The 17,263-nt window shown below is 53.0% G+C and overlaps 1 protein-coding gene across 2 annotated transcripts in view; it reads left to right on the forward strand.

The window, feature by feature from the left end:
- The first annotated feature begins 6 nt into the window (after window positions 1–6).
- The window catches only part of CARM1 (coactivator associated arginine methyltransferase 1), a 54,074-nt gene continuing 36,817 nt past the window's right edge, over window positions 7–17,263 (forward strand). For both annotated transcript variants that reach the window (XM_025367143.1, XM_025367144.1), the window contains exon 1: window positions 7–241. In XM_025367143.1, coding sequence (XP_025222928.1) covers window positions 19–241 — 223 coding nt within the window. In that variant the 5' untranslated portion in view covers window positions 7–18. The remainder of the gene's footprint in view (window positions 242–17,263) is intronic.

A 17,263-nucleotide genomic window follows, 5' to 3' on the forward strand; every position in this document is an offset into this window, starting at 1 on the left:
CCTGGAGCCGGATCTAAGATGGCAGCGGCGGCGGCGGCGGCGGTGGGGCCGGGCGCGGGCGGCGCGGGGTCGGCGGTCCCGGGCGGCGCGGGGCCCTGCGCGGCCGTGTCCGTGTTCCCCGGCGCCCGCCTCCTCACCATCGGCGACGCGAACGGCGAGATCCAGCGGCACGCGGAGCAGCAGGCGCTGCGCCTCGAGGTGCGCGCTGGCCCGGACGCGGCGGGCATCGCCCTCTACAGCCGTGAGTACGGGGCCCCGGGGCGGGCGCAGGGCCCGGGCTGCGCACGAGGCCGGCCCGGGGCGGGGGCCGGCGGGGAGGGGCCCTGAGCGCGGGGGCCTGGCGTGGGGTCCCTGGGGCCGAGCCGGTGGCCCGCAGGGAGGGAGCGTGGAGGGCCGGTGCCAGGGGACAGAGAAAAGAGGGCGTGCTTGGTGGCTGGAGGGGCGAGGTGCCCAGAGTGAGCCAGGGAAGCGCGAAATGGGGAGTGAGGGGCCAGAGATTTGGGAGGGATGGGTGGGCAGGAAGTGGGGGGCTCTGAGTGGAAGGGGAATTTGGAGGACGCCAGGCGTGGGGGGCTTAAGCATGGGGGAGGGAGGCTCGGGGTGCGGGAGAGGTGGGTGTCTCCGGGGCGGGTGTGGCCGCCTCTGCAGGGAGGAGGGTGGGGCGTGGGCGGCCCGGGATCCCTCTGGGGACCCCCTGGATAGCTCAGGACGGTCGGAAAGTGTTCGCTGGTCTGGGGCGCCCGGGAGGACCGAGTTCCACCGCTGTGCGAGGCGTGGTGTTCAGGACCCCTGAGTGGGAAACTTCGGACCTGGGGAGAGGGCCTATGCGAGGACGGTGGGAGACGCAGGATGAGCTCCTCGTGGAAACGTGGACGGGACGGGCCCCTTCCTGATGCCGGGTTTCGAAGCAAGGGGTAACAGCCTCCTCCCGTCTTCTTTTGGGGGATGTGAGAAGCTGGTTACATTTTCCGAAGCTGCTTTCAAAACTGACATTTCACTATGGGGGAAAGAAAATCACAAATGTGTTTGCCAGCACCCCCCACCCCCGCTCCCAGTCTTTGTAGTTCATTCTTCTTCTTGTTACTCCTTTTCTTATCTGTTTTCTTTGATTCCTCGTTCACATTTTGCTACTCTGTGTCATTTGGCTTTGTCTCTCGGGGCTTCTTGCACTGATGCCCCGGGGAACCCCTCAGGAGGCCTCTAGCTGGCTTGGGTCCTGTGTGAATTTTTTGCCACTTTGGGAACAGCCCGATTAAAGGAAAGCCCGAGGAGCAGTCCGTTCACACTGGGTTTTCCCTGCACCTCGACTTTGAAAACGTGGACTAAAGGAGTTGTGTCTGCCACCCGAGGGTGCCGTCCCTTTTTGCTGGGGCAGAGCCTGGGTCTTCTTGGCCCAGATGAGAAGAGGGGAAGGAGGGTATTTCAGAGTTCTAGGCAGACACTCAGCTCAGCAGAACCCCAGATCATAAGCAAAACCTATCCACTGGGCAAGCATTGGTAGCCAACTCTGTCCTGAACAGAACAAAGTGGTGCAGCGTTTCTAAAACTAGGGTCCCAGGGCTTAGCCTCAAAGGAGTTCCGGGAGAGTTGGCTATCATTTTTAAATAAACCTTTAAAAAATTTTTTAGGACCAAGCGCGGTGGCTCAGCACTTTGGGAAGCTACGGTGGGAGGATCACTTGAGGTCAGGAGTTCGAGACCAGCTTGGCCAACATGGTGAAACCCCGTCTCTACTAAAAATACAAAACTTAGCCAGGCATGGTGGCATGTAGTCTCAGCTACTTGGGAGGCAGAGGCAGGAGAATCACTTGAACCTGGGAGGCGGAGGTTGCAATGAGCTGAGATCATGCTGTTGCACTCCAGCCTGGGAGACAGAGCAAGACTCTGTCTCAAAAAAAAAAATTTTTTTTAGGAACAATTTTGGTTTTATAGATGTATTGGCAACATAGTGAGATGTTCTTATCCTCTTACTCTTGGAGTAACATTTAGTGTTTGTGTTTGTGTTTTTGTTTTGTTGATACTCTTGAAAGTATTATTTGTTATTAAGACAGCACTTCTCTTTGAGAGGTAATTGGTAACTGAAACATTTTTTGTTATTAGAGACAAGGTTTCGCTATGTCACTGTGTTGCCCAGGCTGCTCTCCAACTTCTGAGCTCAAGTGATCTTCCTGCCTCCCAGAATGCTGGGATTACAGGTGTGAGCCACCCCACCTGACCGGAAACATTCATAAAAAGGAGAAAGTCCACATTCCTCAGAGATCCTCAGTCCCAGATCATATATCTTTAGGGGTCTGAAAGAATTTTTTTTCCCACTTTTTCCTTTTTTTTCTTTCTTTCTTTCTTTTTTTTTTTTTTTTTTTTTTGAGACAGGGCCTCACTCCATTGCTAAGACTGGAGTGCTGTGGTACAGTCTCAGCTCGCTGCAGCCTTGACCTCCAGGGCTCAAGTGATCCTCATACCTCAGCCTCCCCAATAGCTGGGACCATAGGCGTGTGCCACAACCAGCTAATCTTTTGTATTTTTTGTAGAGAAAGGGTTTTCACTGTGTTGGCCAGGCCGGTATCAAACTCCTGGGCTCAAATGATCCTCCCTCCTTGGCCTCCCATAGTCCTGGAATTACAGGCGTCAGCCACCGCACCGCCCCTCTTTATTCTTTTTTTTTTTTTTTTGAGACGGAGTCTCGCGCTGTCGCCCAGGCTGGAGTGCAGTGGCGCGATCTTGGCTCGCTGCAAGCTCCGCCTCCCGGGTTCACGCCATTCTCCTGCCTCAGCCTCCTGAGTAGCTGGGACTACAGGCGCCCACCACCGCGCCCGGCTAATTTTTTGTATTTTTAGTAGAGACAGGGTTTCACTGTGGTCTCGATCTCCTGACCTTGTGATCCGCCCGCCTCGGCCTCCCAAAGTGCTGGGATTACAGGCGTGAGCCACCGCGCCCGGCCCCTCTTTATTCTTAAGTAACATTGGCATGGAGATAAAAAGCATGGGTTCTTGGCCAGGCATGGTGGCTCACACCTATAATCCCAGCACTTTGAGAGGTTGAGGCAGGCGAATCACTTGAGGTCAAGAGATTGAGACCGGCTTGGCCAACATGGCAAAACCTCATCTCTACTAAAAATACAAAAATTAGCCAGATGTGCTGGTGCCTGCGCCTGTGGTCCCAGCTACTCCAGAGGCTGAGGTGGGAGGATCGCTTGAACCAGGGAAGCAGAGGTTACAGTGAACTGAGATCGCACCATTGCATGTCAGCCTGGGTGATAGAGCGAGATCCTGTCTCAAAAAAAAAAAAAAAAAAAAAAGCATGGGTTCTGGAGTTGGAGGTGATCAGTGCTGGGTGTATTAATTTCCCATGGCTGCCATAACAAATTATGACAAATTTATGGTTTAAGACAACAGGAATGGAGTCTCTCTCAGTTCATGGCCAGAAGTCTGAAATCACGGTACTGGCAGGGCCACACTCCCTGGGGAGGTTCTACGGGAAAATCCTTGCATCTTCCAGATTCCAGTGGCTCCAACTGTTGCTTGATTTCCTTCAGAAAAACTCCAGTCTCTGCCTGTATCTTCACTCCTGTGTCTTGTGTCCTCCTCTTTCCTTTTTTTTTTTTTTTTTTTTTTTTTTGAGACGGAATCTTACTCTGTCACCCAGGCTGGAGTGCAGTGGTGCGACCTTGGCTCACTGCAAGCTCTGCCTCCCGGGTTCACATCATTCTCCTGCCTCAGCCTCCCAAGTAGCTGGGACCACGGGTGCCCGCCACCACGCCCAGCTAATTTTTTGTATTTTTAGTAGAAACGGGGTTTCACCGTGTTAGCCAGGATGGTCTCGATCTCCTGACCTCGTGATCCACCCACCTCGGCCTCTCAAAGTGCTGGGATTACAGGCGTGAGCCACCGTGCCCGGTCCTTTTTCTTTTTAAGTGAGATGGAGTCTCACTCTGTTATAGGCTGGTCTCGAACTCCTAGGCTCAAGTGATCCTCCCACCTCAGCTCTTCTTTTCTTTTCTTTTTTTTTTCTTTTTTTGAGACGGAGTCTGGCTCTGTTGCCCAGGCTGGAATGCAGTGGCGCGATCTCAGCTCACTGCAAGCTCTATCTCCTGGGTTCACGCCATTCTCCTGCCTCAGCCTCCTGAGTAGCTGGGACTACAGGCGCCCGCCACCACGCCCGGCTAATTCTTTGTATTTTTAGTAGAGAGGGCATTTCACCATGTTAGCCAGGATGGTCTTGATCTCCTGACCTCGTGATCCGCCCACCTTGGCCTCCCAGAGTGCTGGGATTACAGGCGTGAGCCACTGCGCCCGGCCCCAGCTGTTCTTTTCTTATAAGGACGCTGGGGATTGGATTTAGGGCCCACTTATATCTAGGATGATCTCATCTCAAGATCCTTATCTGCAAAGACCCTATTTCCTAATAAGGTCACCTTCACAGATTCCAGGGGTTACAACTTGGATGTCTGTCTTTTTTCTTTTTTCTTTTTCTTTTTTCTTTTTTTTTGAGATGGAATTTTGCTCTTGTTGCCCAGGCTGGGGTGCAGTGGCGCAATCTCAGCTCACTGCACCCTCCACCTCCCAGATTCGAGTGATTCGCCTGCCTTGGCCTCCCAAAGTCCTGGGATTACAGGGATTAGAGGCATGCACCACCATGCACAGTTAATTTTTTTTGTATTTTTAGTAGAGACAGGGTTTCTCCATGTTGGTCAGGCTGGTCTCGAACTCCTGACCTCAGGTGATCCGCCCACCTCGGCCTCCCAAAGTGCTGGGATTACAGGCGTGAGCCACTGCCACCAGCCTCATGCATGGTTGATTTTTAAGTTTCTTCTAGCGATGGGGGTCTCACTATTTTGCCCAAGCTGGTCTTGAACTCCTGGGCTCAAGCAGTCCTCCTGCCTTGGCCTCCCAAAGTGCTAGGATTACAGACGTGAGCCACTGCGCCCAGCCAGTAAACATTTGTGTCCATGTTACTGACAGCAGTGTTCACTGGTGTGGCATGGGAATGAGCTAGCTTTTCTAGAAGGAGCCCCGTATGCTCCAGGGCTGCCCCACTGTCTTGGCTCACCGGCCATGGGAGGGACTCCTGTCCCTAACATAGGAGGTCCAGGAGAGGCATGTGAGGAGGAGGACTTCCAGCCCCGTTCCTTGATGTCTGCACCCTCCAGGGGAAGGATGACAGCTGCAGAAGGGCCTGTATCAGTCACTCTGTAGTGAACAGTTACCCTACCCAGCCCTTCTTGCCATCTGAAGTCACCCTGGCCTACGTCCATGAGATTGGCCAAATGGCAGCTACCAACACCAGGCCGTTTTCCCTGGGCAGAGGGGGAGGCCCTTTGGCGTGTTCTTCCTGGGCTTCAGGAAGCTTTGGCATGGCCTCTGGAGTTCCTGGGCATAGGCTGCCCTCCCTTGGAAAGGAGGCAGTTTCTCAGGGAGGGGTGCCGGGAAAGAGAACAGAACAAACTCTCGCTTCCCCAGCCCCGTGGCGCTCTTTCTGGAAATGACTGTGTGAGTTTTCTTTCTTGGTCAGCACGAGTCAGTGTGGCCGGTTCTCAGGACTCTCCCATCCCCTTGGCTAAGAAGCTTACACAGCAGCCTGGGCTCTGTCAGGGGTCAACTTCAGTTTGTGGGGGGCTGCCAGGGGGTGGAAAGTTCAGAGAAAAACCCTTTCTTTGTCCAAAGAAGGTGAAGAATGGCCTGCTGTCACTGAACCGGGGGCCCTTGTGACTTCCTTTGGTTACACTCCTGGGATCCCCCTGGCAGCTGGGGGACAGAGAAAGTTAGTAACCCCAGAAAGGCATTTGTGTTTCAGTGGTGCCTGCATGTTACTAATGGATATTGTCATTTATTGAGCATTTACCATGTACCAGACTGTGCATAAACTTGTGCTGACTCAAAATGCTTGACCTTGGGGGCAGCTAGGGAAAGGGCAGTGGTGTAAATTAGGCCTATGGGCCAAATTGAGCCTGCGGCCCATTTTTAATCTGTGTTTGTATTTTATTATTGAGACAGAGTCTCACTGTGTTGCCCAGGCTGGAGTGCAATGGCATGGTCTTGGCTCACTGTAACCTCCACCTCCCAGGTCCAAACGATTCTCATGCCTCAGCCTCCTGAGTAGCTGGGATTACAAGCCTGTGCCACCACGCCTGGCTAATTTTTGTATTTTTAGTAGAGATGGGGTTTCACCATCTTGGCCAGGCTGGCCTCAAACTCCTGACCTCAAGTAATCTGCCTGCCTCAGCCTCCCCAAATGCTGGGATGGGATTACAGGTGCGAGCCACGACTCCCAGCCTGTATTTATTTATTTATTTATTTATTTATTTATTTATTTATTTATTTATTTATTTTGAGATGGAGNTTTATTTATTTATTTATTTATTTATTTATTTATTTATTTATTTATTTTGAGATGGAGTCTTGTTCTGTCGCCCAGGCTGGAATGCAGTGGCGTGATCTCGGCTCACTGCAACCTCTGCCTCCCAGGTTCAAGCGATTCTCCTGTCTCAGCCTCCCGATTAGCTGGGATTACAGGCGCATGCTGCCATGCCCGGCTAATTTTTTGTATTTTAGTAGCTCACTGCAGCCTCTGACTCCTGGGCTCAAGTGATCCTCTGGCCTCAGCCTCCCAAGTAGCTGGGACTACAAGCACATGCCACCACCCTTGGCTAATTTAAGCAATTACCTTAATTGGCTAAATTAAGACAGGGTCTTGCTGTGTTTCCCAGGCTGGCCCTGAACCCCTGACCTCAAACCATCCTCCTCCTGCCTGAGCCTCAGAAGTAGCTGGGATTATAGTCACGAACTACTGTGCCCGGTGTGGCCTATGTTTATACAAAGCTAAGAAAGGCGTTTACGGCCGGGCACGGTGGCTCAAGCCTGTAATCCCAGCACTCTGGGAGGCCGAGACGGGCGGATCACGAGGTCAGGAGATCAAGACCATCCTGGCTAATACGGTGAAACCCCGTCTCTACTAAAAAAATACAAAAAACTAGCCGGGCGAGGTGGCGGGCGCCTGTAGTCCCAGCTACTCGGGAGGCTGAGGCAGGAGAATGGCGTGAACCCGGGAGGCGGAGCTTGCAGTGAGCTGAGATCCGGCCACTGCACTCCAACCCGGGCGACAGAGCGAGACTCCATCTCAAAAAAAAAAAAAAAAAAAAGAAAGGCGTTTACGTTTTTTGAGAGATTGATTTGGGGAAAAAAGAACTGAAACCCAATCCACAAACAACGATATTCAATTGAGACCACAGTGTTCTGCAAAACCTGAAATATTTACTCACTGGCCCAAGGCAGGGAAAGCTTGTAGCCCCCTGGGTTAAATGAATGAGGCAGGCAGGAGTTGGGGTCTGTGGGGAGCTTGGCCCCAACCAAAAGAGAAACCAGAACATCCTTTGTTTGGGGTGCAAAGGGTCCCACTCGCTCAGGCCGAATAGAGCACACTTCTGAACTGTGTGAGCCCCTTGTGCCAGTTGTGGCGCTTACTGTATGTTACCACTTATTCCAAAAAGAGTTCTGCGAGGTCAGAGATGCCAACCCCATTTTGCTAGTGGAAAAACAGAAATGAAAGAACTTGACTGGCCAAAGTGATGTGGTTGGCAGGCAGCAGAGATGGCTTTGGCATTCAGGGTGACTGGATGCCCACCTGAACTGCATATATAAGTGGGTCAGTGACTGGAAAGGTGATCAGGATTCAGTTTATCTGTTCACCACAAAGACCCAAAGTAGCAAAGGCTTAAACACGATGACAGTTTATTTTCTGTGCTCTCATGCTAAAGTGTGAAGATTGGCAGGTGCCAGAGTCTCCTGGGCTCTTGGAACTTCCCAGATCCAGGTCCTCCACTTTTTTTTTTTTTTTTTTTTTTTTAAGGTGGTGTCTCGCTCTGTCACCCAGGCTGCAGTGCAGTGGCACAATCTCGGCTCACTGCAACCTCTGCCTCCCGAGTTCAAGCGATTCTCCTGCCTCCGCCACCCAGGTAGCTGAGACTACAGGCATGTGCCACCACGCCTGGCTAATTTTTGTATTTTTAGTAGAGACGGGGTATCGCCATGTTGGCCAGGCTGTTCTCAAACTCCTGACCTCAGGCAGTCCACCCGCCTCGGCTTCCCAAAGTGCTAGGATTACAGGCCACTGCCCCGGGCCATCCTCCACCATTCTTAAGGTGAGGTCTTGTCCTCATGTTTCAGCATAGCTGCTGGAGTCCCGCCATTACACCCTGGCTTCCAGACAGCAGGACACAGGAAGGGACAAAGGAGAAAGGGTGCAAAGGTCATATCCAGGTGTTTAAGAAAGGTTCCCGGTAGCTGATGCAAGGTGGTTCTGCTTTCATTTTGTTGGCTAGAATGTAGTCACATGACCACTGCCAGTTGCAAGGGATCCTGGGAAATGTAGTTTTCAGTCTGAGCGGCCATGTGCTCAGCTGAATTTAGGGTTCCAGTTTCCATGGACAAAGGGAGAACATACAGGGAGTCACCTTGGCCACAGTGGGTAGGATCTGGACCTGGCCAGAATGTTGGGAAGGACGTTTCTGGAGAGGTTATGGAGAGGTGCTCGAGTGGGCCAGGGCTGGAGACAGCCACCTGGCTTGGAGCACAGGGTCCCCTGTGAGGAGTGTAGGGGCTATAAGTAGAAACAGAGCTGGGTCTAAATCGAGGATTTTTTTGTTTTTTTTTGGAGATGGATTCCCACCCTGTCACCCAGGCTGGAGTGCAGTGGCTCAGTCTCGTCTCACTGCAACCTCTAGCCCCCCAGGTTCAAACCATTCTCTTGCCTCAGACTCCCGAGTAGCTAGGATTACAAGTGCGTGCAACCACACCCAGATAATTTTTGTATTTTTAGTAGACACGGGGGTCTCACCCTTTTGGCCAGGCTGGTCTTGAACTTAAGTGATCCGCCCTCCTTGGCCTCCCAAAGTCCTGGGATTATCAGCATGAGCCACCGCGCCCGGCCTCAGGTGAAATCTTAATGGAAAGTGGCTAGTGCTGTGAGCAGCTCCTGGTCACCACGCGCTGGCCCTCTGTGTGGGGGGTCTGGATGAGATGGGCGGGCAAGGCCTTTCAACAGAAGCTGGAGTGTGGTGTGAACTTGCTGATGACTTTGAGATGCCAGGCCTCACACACCTCAGAGCAGGTTGCATTTAGCAGGTGGAGAGGCTCAGGAAGATCTGTGGCAGCTGTGTCTCCTTTCTGCGGAAACCTGCTCTGCTTCTAAGGTCTGCCGGAGAACCTGGGAGGTGGTGAGTTTGCAGAGACGTCCGGGGAGGCAGCCACGTAAGCAGGGGCAGGATGGAGGGCACACCTGGCTGCTCGAGGTGGCGAGTTGAGGCTGGGAGGGGCTTCCATCAGTTTCGTCAGCTCAGAGCTAGCATTTTTTTCTTTTTCTTTTGAGACAGGGTCTTGCTGTGTCATCCAGGCTGGAGTGCAGTGACACGATCATAGCTCACTGCAGCCTTGAACACCCAGCCTCAAGGGATTCTCCCACTCTCAGCCTCTCTACAGGCTGGGACCACAGGCGCGCATCACTGTGCCTGGCTAATTTTTTTTTTTTTTTTGGTAGAGACAGGGTGTCACTATGTTGCTCAGGCTGATGTGAAACTCCTGGGCTCAAGCGATTCTCCTACCTTGGCCCCCAGAAAGCTGGGATTACAGCTGTGAGTCATGGTACCTGCGGCTCCAGAGCTCAGATTCTTTTTTTTTTTTTTTTTTTTTTTTTGAGACGGAGTCTCGCTCTGTAGCCCAGGCTGGAGTGCAGTGGCCGGATCTCAGCTCACTGCAAGCTCCGCCTCCCGGGCTTACGCCATTCTCCTGCCTCAGCCTTCCCGAGTAGCTGGGACTACAAGCGCCCGCCACTGCGCCCGGCTAGTTTTTTTTGTATTTTTTAGTAGAGACGGGGTTTCACCATGTTAGCCAGGATGGTCTCGATCTCCTGACCTCGTGATCCGCCCGTCTCGGCCTCCCAAAGTGCTGGGATTACAGGCTTGAGCCACCGCGCCCGGCCAGAGCTCAGATTCTTAATCTGGTCTGTGGGTGGCCCCTGGGTGAGGTCCCATGAGCCCTTCACAATTGGACACAGTTTTGCAAAGGGGTAAAAGGACAAGAATCGGTGGCTGTGACCTTGGATGAGCCTCTGAGCTTCACTTTCCCTCCCTGAAAGGGGGTGACAGTGGCACCTCCCTGGAGGTTTCCGTGGAGGGGAGGAAACACATGTAAAATGCTTCACCCCAGTTGGGCACAGAGGCTCGTGCCTGTAATCCCAGACTTTGGGAGGCCGAGGCAGGAGGGTGGTTTGAGTCCAGGAATTTACCACCAGCCGGGGCAACACAGTAAAACTGTATCTCTTAAAAAATAATTTAAGAAACTTTAGCCAGCATGGTGGCACATGCCTGTAGTCCCAGCTACTCCAGAGACTGAGGCAGGAGGATTGCTTGAGCCCAGGAGCTTGAGGCTACAGTGAGCCATAATCGCACCACTGCACTCCATCCCTGGAAACAGAGCAAGGCCTTGTCTCTAAAAAAAAATGCTTCTTGCTTGATGACTTATGATATATAAAAAGGAAGAAAAAGGGCTGGGCGCGGTGGCTCACGCCTGTAATCCCAGCACTTTGGGAGGCCAAGGCGGGTGGATCACGAGGTCAGGAGATCGAGACCATCCTGGCTAACACGGTGAAACCCCGTCTCTACTAGAAACACAAGAAATTAGCTGGGCGTGGCGGCGGGCGCCTGTAGTCCCAGCTACTCAGGAGGCTGAGGCGGGAGAATGGCGTGAACCCGGGAGGCGGAGCTTGCAGTGAGCTGAGATCCGGCCACTGCATTCCAGCCTGGGCGACTGAGCGAGACTCCGTCTCAAAAAAAAAAAGAAGAAAAAAAAGAAAAGCTTTGCTCTGAGTGCCTGGCCCCAAGTAAGCGCTTTATAAACTGACCATGGTGTAGCTGTGGATTCTCTGCACATTTTTCTGCGCAGAACCTTCCCTGGTTGCAGTCAGCTTCTCAGAGGGATCTGTGACTGAGAAAGGTACCAGTCCCTGGAGGACAGCACCATATTAGGGAGTGAAGACTGCCCCGGCTGGTAAGGGATTGGGGGACTCTCTGTGCAGGGCCAGGACACCTCTCTGGGGACAGGTGAGAAGCTTTGAAAGGGCAGGAAGGAGAGGTCAGCAAGGTCAGATGCTGTGAGGGGTCAGGGTGGGAGCCAAGGGGCGGTCACTGGATTTCTGATCAGGAGGTCACAGGTGACCTCAGAGAGCAGCCTCCTGGAGGGCTGGGGTGGGGGAGGGGCCAGCCAGATGGCAGGTCTTGGGTGAGGTGACAGTGGAGCTGCAGAGAGAGCAGGGGGGACGGCGACCTTTCCCAGCCCACTGAGACCCACCCTTTCAGTCATTCAGCCAGAAACATGCAGCGAAAGTGGACTCGCTGGTCTCCATAGCGTGGTAGCTCCCATCCAGCCAGCTTTAAATGGTCAGCAGAAATTCACCGAGCATCTGCTGTGCACCAGTTACTGTTTTAGGAGCCTGGGGATGTGGTGACACCCAAGATAAACACAAGGTCCCACATTTGCGGGCCTGGGGACATTGCATGAGGAGCGCTAAATCAGCAATCACTTAAAGTGAGCTGAGGGACTCCAGGATGCTGGAGGAGGGGCTCTGCTTAGAGGGAGGCTGAGGGCAGGGTGGTGCTTGTGGTAAGAGCACTAGCAGGGGCCAGCTGGCAAGTCCTGACCCACTCCTTAGCATCCCGATGACCACTTTGTGCCTCAGTTTCCTTGGCTGTCAGTTGTGGATCTTGATAGTCTACCTCAGAGGGTTGCTGTGAGTGGTGAGCTGATAGAAGTAAAGTGCTTAAAATAGCGTCTGGCACTGCAGGAAGGAAGACCTGCTCTGGGAATGAACTTGTGGGCCTGGCATGGCCAAGGGCACACAGTGAGGGGGATGGGGAGGCAAGGGACGCCTGTGATGGAGGCTGGGCTCCAGCCGTGCTCTGGCCCGCTGTGCTTTCCTGGCAGGGCGATCATGGGCAAATGCCTCAGTGTCCCCGAACCCCAGCTTCCTTATTGGTGGGAGGATTCGGTGAGTGGCTTCCCCGGTGAAAAGCCAGAGTAGACATCTGCCTGGACTGTATGTGCCCAAGTCAGACACAGCACCCCAGTCTCCAGCACACTCTCAGTCTTTTTTTTTTTTTTTCCTTTTTTTTTTGAGACGGAGTCTGGCTCTGTAGCCCAGGCTAGAGTGCAGTGGCCGGATCTCAGCTCACTGCAAGCTCCGCCTCCCGGGTTCACGCCATTCTCCGGCCTCAGCCTCCCGAGTAGCTGGGGCTACAGGCGCCCGCCACCTCGCCCGGCTAGTTTTTTGTATTTCTTAGTAGAGACGGGGTTTCACCGTGTTAGCCAGGATGGTCTCGATCTCCTGACCTCGTGATCCACCCGTCTCGGCCTCCCAAAGTGCTGGGATTACAGGCTTGAGCCACCGCGCCCGGCTTTTTCCTTTTTTTTTGAGATGGAGTCTCGCTCTGTCGTCCAGGCTGGAGTGTGGTGGTGCAATCTCGGCTCACTGCAAACTCCGCCTCCAGGGTTCACGCCATTCTCCTGCCTCAGCCTCCCGAGTAGCTGGGACTACAGTTGCCTGCCACCACGCCCAGTTAATTTTTTTGTATTTTTAATAGAGACAGGGTTTCCCTATGTTAGCCAGGATGGTCTCGATCTCCTGACCTTGTGATCCACCCTCCTCGGCCTCCCAAAGCGCTGGGATCACAGGCATGAGCCACCGCGCCTAGCCTAGTGGAGCAATTTCTGCTCACTGCAACCTCCGCCTCCTGGGTTCAAGCGATTCTCGTGTCTCAGCCTCCCGAGTTGCTGGGACTACAGGCGTGTGACACCATGCCCTGCTAATTTTTGTGTTTTTAGTAGAGACGGGGTTTCACCATGTTAGCCAGGCTAGCCTCGAATTCCTGACCTCAAGTGGATACGCCTGTCTTGGCCTCCCAAAGTGCTGGGATTACAGACATGAGCCACCACGCCCGACCTCAGTCTTGGGGAGCAGAGAGAAGGCAGACAGAGAACCCCATCTCCTCTGCTGGGGAAGTGGCCCAGGGAAAAATTGAAGAGAATGGCAGCTAAGGAGAGGTAGGGGAGAGGTTGGCCTGGTCAGAGAGAGGTGAGCTGCAAAGGTGGAGGACCCAGGGGCCTGCAGGGTCTCTGTGGTCAGCCCTGCTGCTCTCTGCCTTTCCTGGCTGGAATGCGGTCCCTGGCTGCCCAGCACTCTCTGGGTTAGAGGCTGCAGGCGGTCCTGATTAGCATACATGGGAGCCTCACCTTGGCGTGACCTTGCGACCTTGTCCAAGAAACTGGTTCTTCCTTCAGTTTTCTCCCGTTAAATGGAGGGGGGTTTCGAGGATTGGCCCATACCCAACATAGGTGAATCCTTGGTCTCCTAAGCCTGCTATGTGGCCTGGAAGAGAAGATGTATCCCAGGGCGGCCAGCTGTTGGGGTAGATAGGACACAGACTAGCCTTGGGACTCCTGCCCGAGACCCCCTCGTCCCAGTGATTGAGGAGGAGTCCCTTTCCCCCGTGTGGTTTATCTGTCCCAGGGGCCTTCTCCGGCACCTTGCAGATCTGCTTCCTGATCTCACTCTAGTGACCTGCTTGGGGAGCTTCACAATTCAGTCTCAAGAGTCGTGCAGGGTGGACTCTCAGCAGCCTCCAGATCTGCCCAGAAAATCCACGGTGCCTGCCCTGCCACTTTTTTGTCTGGTTTAAGAGACAGGGTCTCGCTGTGTTCCCCAGGCTGGAGTGCACTGATGTGATCATAGCTCACTGTTAGCCTTTAAATCCTGGGCTTAAGCAATCCTCCTGCCTTAGCCTCCCGAGTAGCTGGGGCTACAAGTATGCGCCACTACGACTGGCTAATTTTTTTAAAAAATTGGCTGGGTGTGGTGGCTCACACCTATAATCCCAGCACTTTGGGAGGCTGAGGCAGGTGAATCCCTTGAAGTCAGGAGTTCAAGACCAGTCTGGCCAACATGGTGAAACCCCCGCCTCTACTAAAAATACAAAAATTAGCTGGGTATGGTGGCATGTGCCTATAATCCCAGCTACTCGGGAGGCTGAGACAGGAGAATCTCTTGAACCCAGGAGATGGAGGTTGTGGTGACCCGAGATCACGCCATTGCACTCCAGCCTGGGCAACAAGAGCAAAACTCCATCTCAAAAAAAAAAAAATGTAGAGATGGGGTCTTAGTATGTTGTCCAGGCTGGTCTCAAACTCCTGGACATAAGCAATCCTCCCCTCTTTGGCCTCCCAAAGATCTAGGATTACAGGCCTGAGTCACTGTGCCCAGCCTAACCTGCCGCTTTGACACTACACAGCTGTGACTTTTGGTTGAGGAATCTGGAGTCCGCAATTGCCCCCCTCACCCTGTACCTGCCTTTTGTTCCCTGAAAAACAGTTACATGAAGGAAATGGAGAACAGGCCTAACCCAGGACTGAAGGAGTTGGGTCTGGAGATTCTGGGCCCCTCCTGTGTCTCCTCTGGTATAGATTCTCTGCATCACTTCTTTATTTTATTGTTTTATTTTTATTATTATTTTTTTTTGAGACAGAGTCTTGCTCTGTCCCCCAGGCTGGAGTGCAGTAGCGTGATCTTGGCTCACTGCAACCTCTGCCTCCCAGGTTCAAGTGATTCTCCTGCCTGAGCCTCCCAAGTAGCTGGGATCACAGACACGCGCCACCACGCCCACCTAATTTTTGGATTTTTATTAGAGATGGGGTTTCACCATGTTGGCCAGGCTGGTCTCAAACTCCTGACCTCAGATGATCCACCCGCCTCGGCCTCCCAAAGTGCTGGGATTACAGACGTGAGCCACCACGCCCGGCCGCTTATTTATTTTAATCATTGTTTAGTCAGTACACACAGACGCCCAGGCCTTAGTTGTTCTGTTTGAGGCTTCTGACAATTATGGACACTCACGTCACCACCACCCAAAGCCAGACATGGAACTTGTTCCCCTCTGGGTAGGTTTTGTTCAGTGGGACAGCCCCTCTTTCCCTGTCTGTTCCTCTCATCGTTTGTCCCCTGCTGCCAGGCGGGGTATTCTTGTAAACAGGTCCAGACTTGTTTGGGGATCTCTGCCCCCCGACCCCTGCCAGGAGAACCCCCTTTTATTCTTCCTTTTTGTCTGTCTCTTTAAAGCTATTCATTAGCCTTGGCAGGCGCGGGTCTGAGCTGTTTTTCTTTAAGTCGTTGGCAGGTCTTTCTCCCGCTAATTGTGTTCTCGGAGCCAGGGGTTCATTTTGCCGGATGTGTTACACATGTGCAAGCATAGTGGTTTTACGTATAGAAAACCTGCCTGGCGGTGTGGGCATGGGTGCTCCTCCTGGCGAGGACTGCCCCTGGCCAATCAGTGCTCTCATGAAAGCGGGATGCTCTTGTTACCCATCCTGGGCTGGGGGTATTTGAATAAATAATCAAAGACTGGGGGTCCTCATGCAGACTGAGGAGGGACATTCCAGAGAATTTGCCACATTCTTCCTTGAACAGGACAGGAAGGCGAAGATAGGCTGGAGCTTCCAGATTTCCATCCTGTGCCCTTGAGGGACCCTCCGAAGGAGCCTGGCTCTGCCTCTGAGCCCTGGAGCCCCTAGATAGGGGGTGATGGGATGCTCGGTTCTCAGTCCCCCTCACACATTCCAAGTCCTGCTTATTGGTGCTGCCAGGCACTACCATAGCTAACGTTTGCTGAGCACGAGTGACAAGCCAGGCAGGGCTGGTTCCAGGAGCTTCATGTTCACTGACTGGTTTTGCTATTAGGACAGCCCCCCACAGGGAGCCGCAGCAGCTACAGCTCACTCCCTCATTCATTCATTCATTCATTCATTCATTCATTTATTTATTTCTCTCTGTCTCTCTCTCTTTCTTTCTTTCCTTCCTTTCTTTCCTTTCTTTGTTTCTTTTTTTTTTTTTTTTTTTTTTTGAGACAGGGTCTTGCTCTGTTGCCCAGGCTGGAGTGCAGTGGTGTGAACACAGCTCACTGCCACCTCAACCTCCCAGGCTCAGTTGCTCCTCCTACCTCAGCCTCCTGAGTATCTGGGACTGCAGGTGCCCCCACACCTGGCTAATTTTTTTTTTTTTTTTTGAGATGGAGTTTCACTCTTGTTGCCTAGGCTGGAGTGCAATGGTGCCATCTCGGCTCACCACCACCTCCGCCTCCCGGGTTCAAGTGATTCTCCTGCCTCAGCCTCCCCAGTAGCTGGGATTACAGGCATGCACCACGACGCCCGGCTAATTTTGTATTTTTAGTAGAGATGGGGTTTTTCCATGTTGGTCGGTCTGATTTCGAATTCCTGACCTCAGGTGATCCGCCCACCTCAGCCTCCCAGCCTGTAGCTGGGATTACAGGCGTGAGCCACTGTGCCCGGCCTAATTTTGGTATTTCTTGTAGAGATGGGGTCTCACTATGTTGCCTAGGATGCTCTCCAACTCCTGGGCTCACGCAGTCCTCCCACCTCGACCACCTAAAGTGCTGGGATTACAGACATGAGTCACCATGCCCCGCCCACTCCCTCATTTTTATCTTTTATCTTTTTTTTAATCTTTTTTTTTTTTTTTTTTTTAGAGATGAGGGCCGGGCGCGATGGCTCACACCTGTAATTCCAGCACTTTGGGAGGCCGAGGCAGGTGGATCACAAGGTTGGGAGTTCAAGAGCAGCCTGGCCAAGATGGTGAAACCCCATCTCTACTAAAAAATTACAAAAAAATTTAGCCAGGTGCAGTGGCAGGCACCTGTAATCCCAGCTACTCGGGAGTCTGAGGCAGGAGAATCACTTAAACCCGGGCGGCGGAGGTTGCAGTGAGCCAAGATCGCTCCACTGCACTCCAGCCTGGGTGATGGAATGAGATTCCATCTCAAAAAAAAAAAAAAGAAAGAAAGAAAAAGAAAAATATATATATATGGGGTCACAATATTTTGCCCAGGCTGGTCTCAAACTCCTGGCTTCAAATGATCCTCCTGCCTCAGTGTCCCGAGGAGCTGGGACTCCAGGGGGGCACCACCCTGCCCAGCTCACTCCCTAATTTTTATAAGAGGAAACTGAGGCACTAAAAGCTTGGTGGCAGAGTTGGGATGTGAACCCCGGTTTGGCCCTGAGCCTTTCACTTGGCCATCAGCCCTGCTCCTGCCGCTTTTCCCAGTCTCTGACTCCTCCACAGGGCAGCACAAGGCCATGGAGAAAGTGCCTGTCCCAGGCTCACCCCTGCTCCTGGTCTTGGTCCTGTATCACCGTGTTGGCCACGGCGACCTCTGC

This window comes from Theropithecus gelada, chromosome 19 (genome assembly GCF_003255815.1).
Source record: "Theropithecus gelada isolate Dixy chromosome 19, Tgel_1.0, whole genome shotgun sequence".
Lineage (NCBI taxonomy): Eukaryota > Metazoa > Chordata > Mammalia > Primates > Cercopithecidae > Theropithecus > Theropithecus gelada.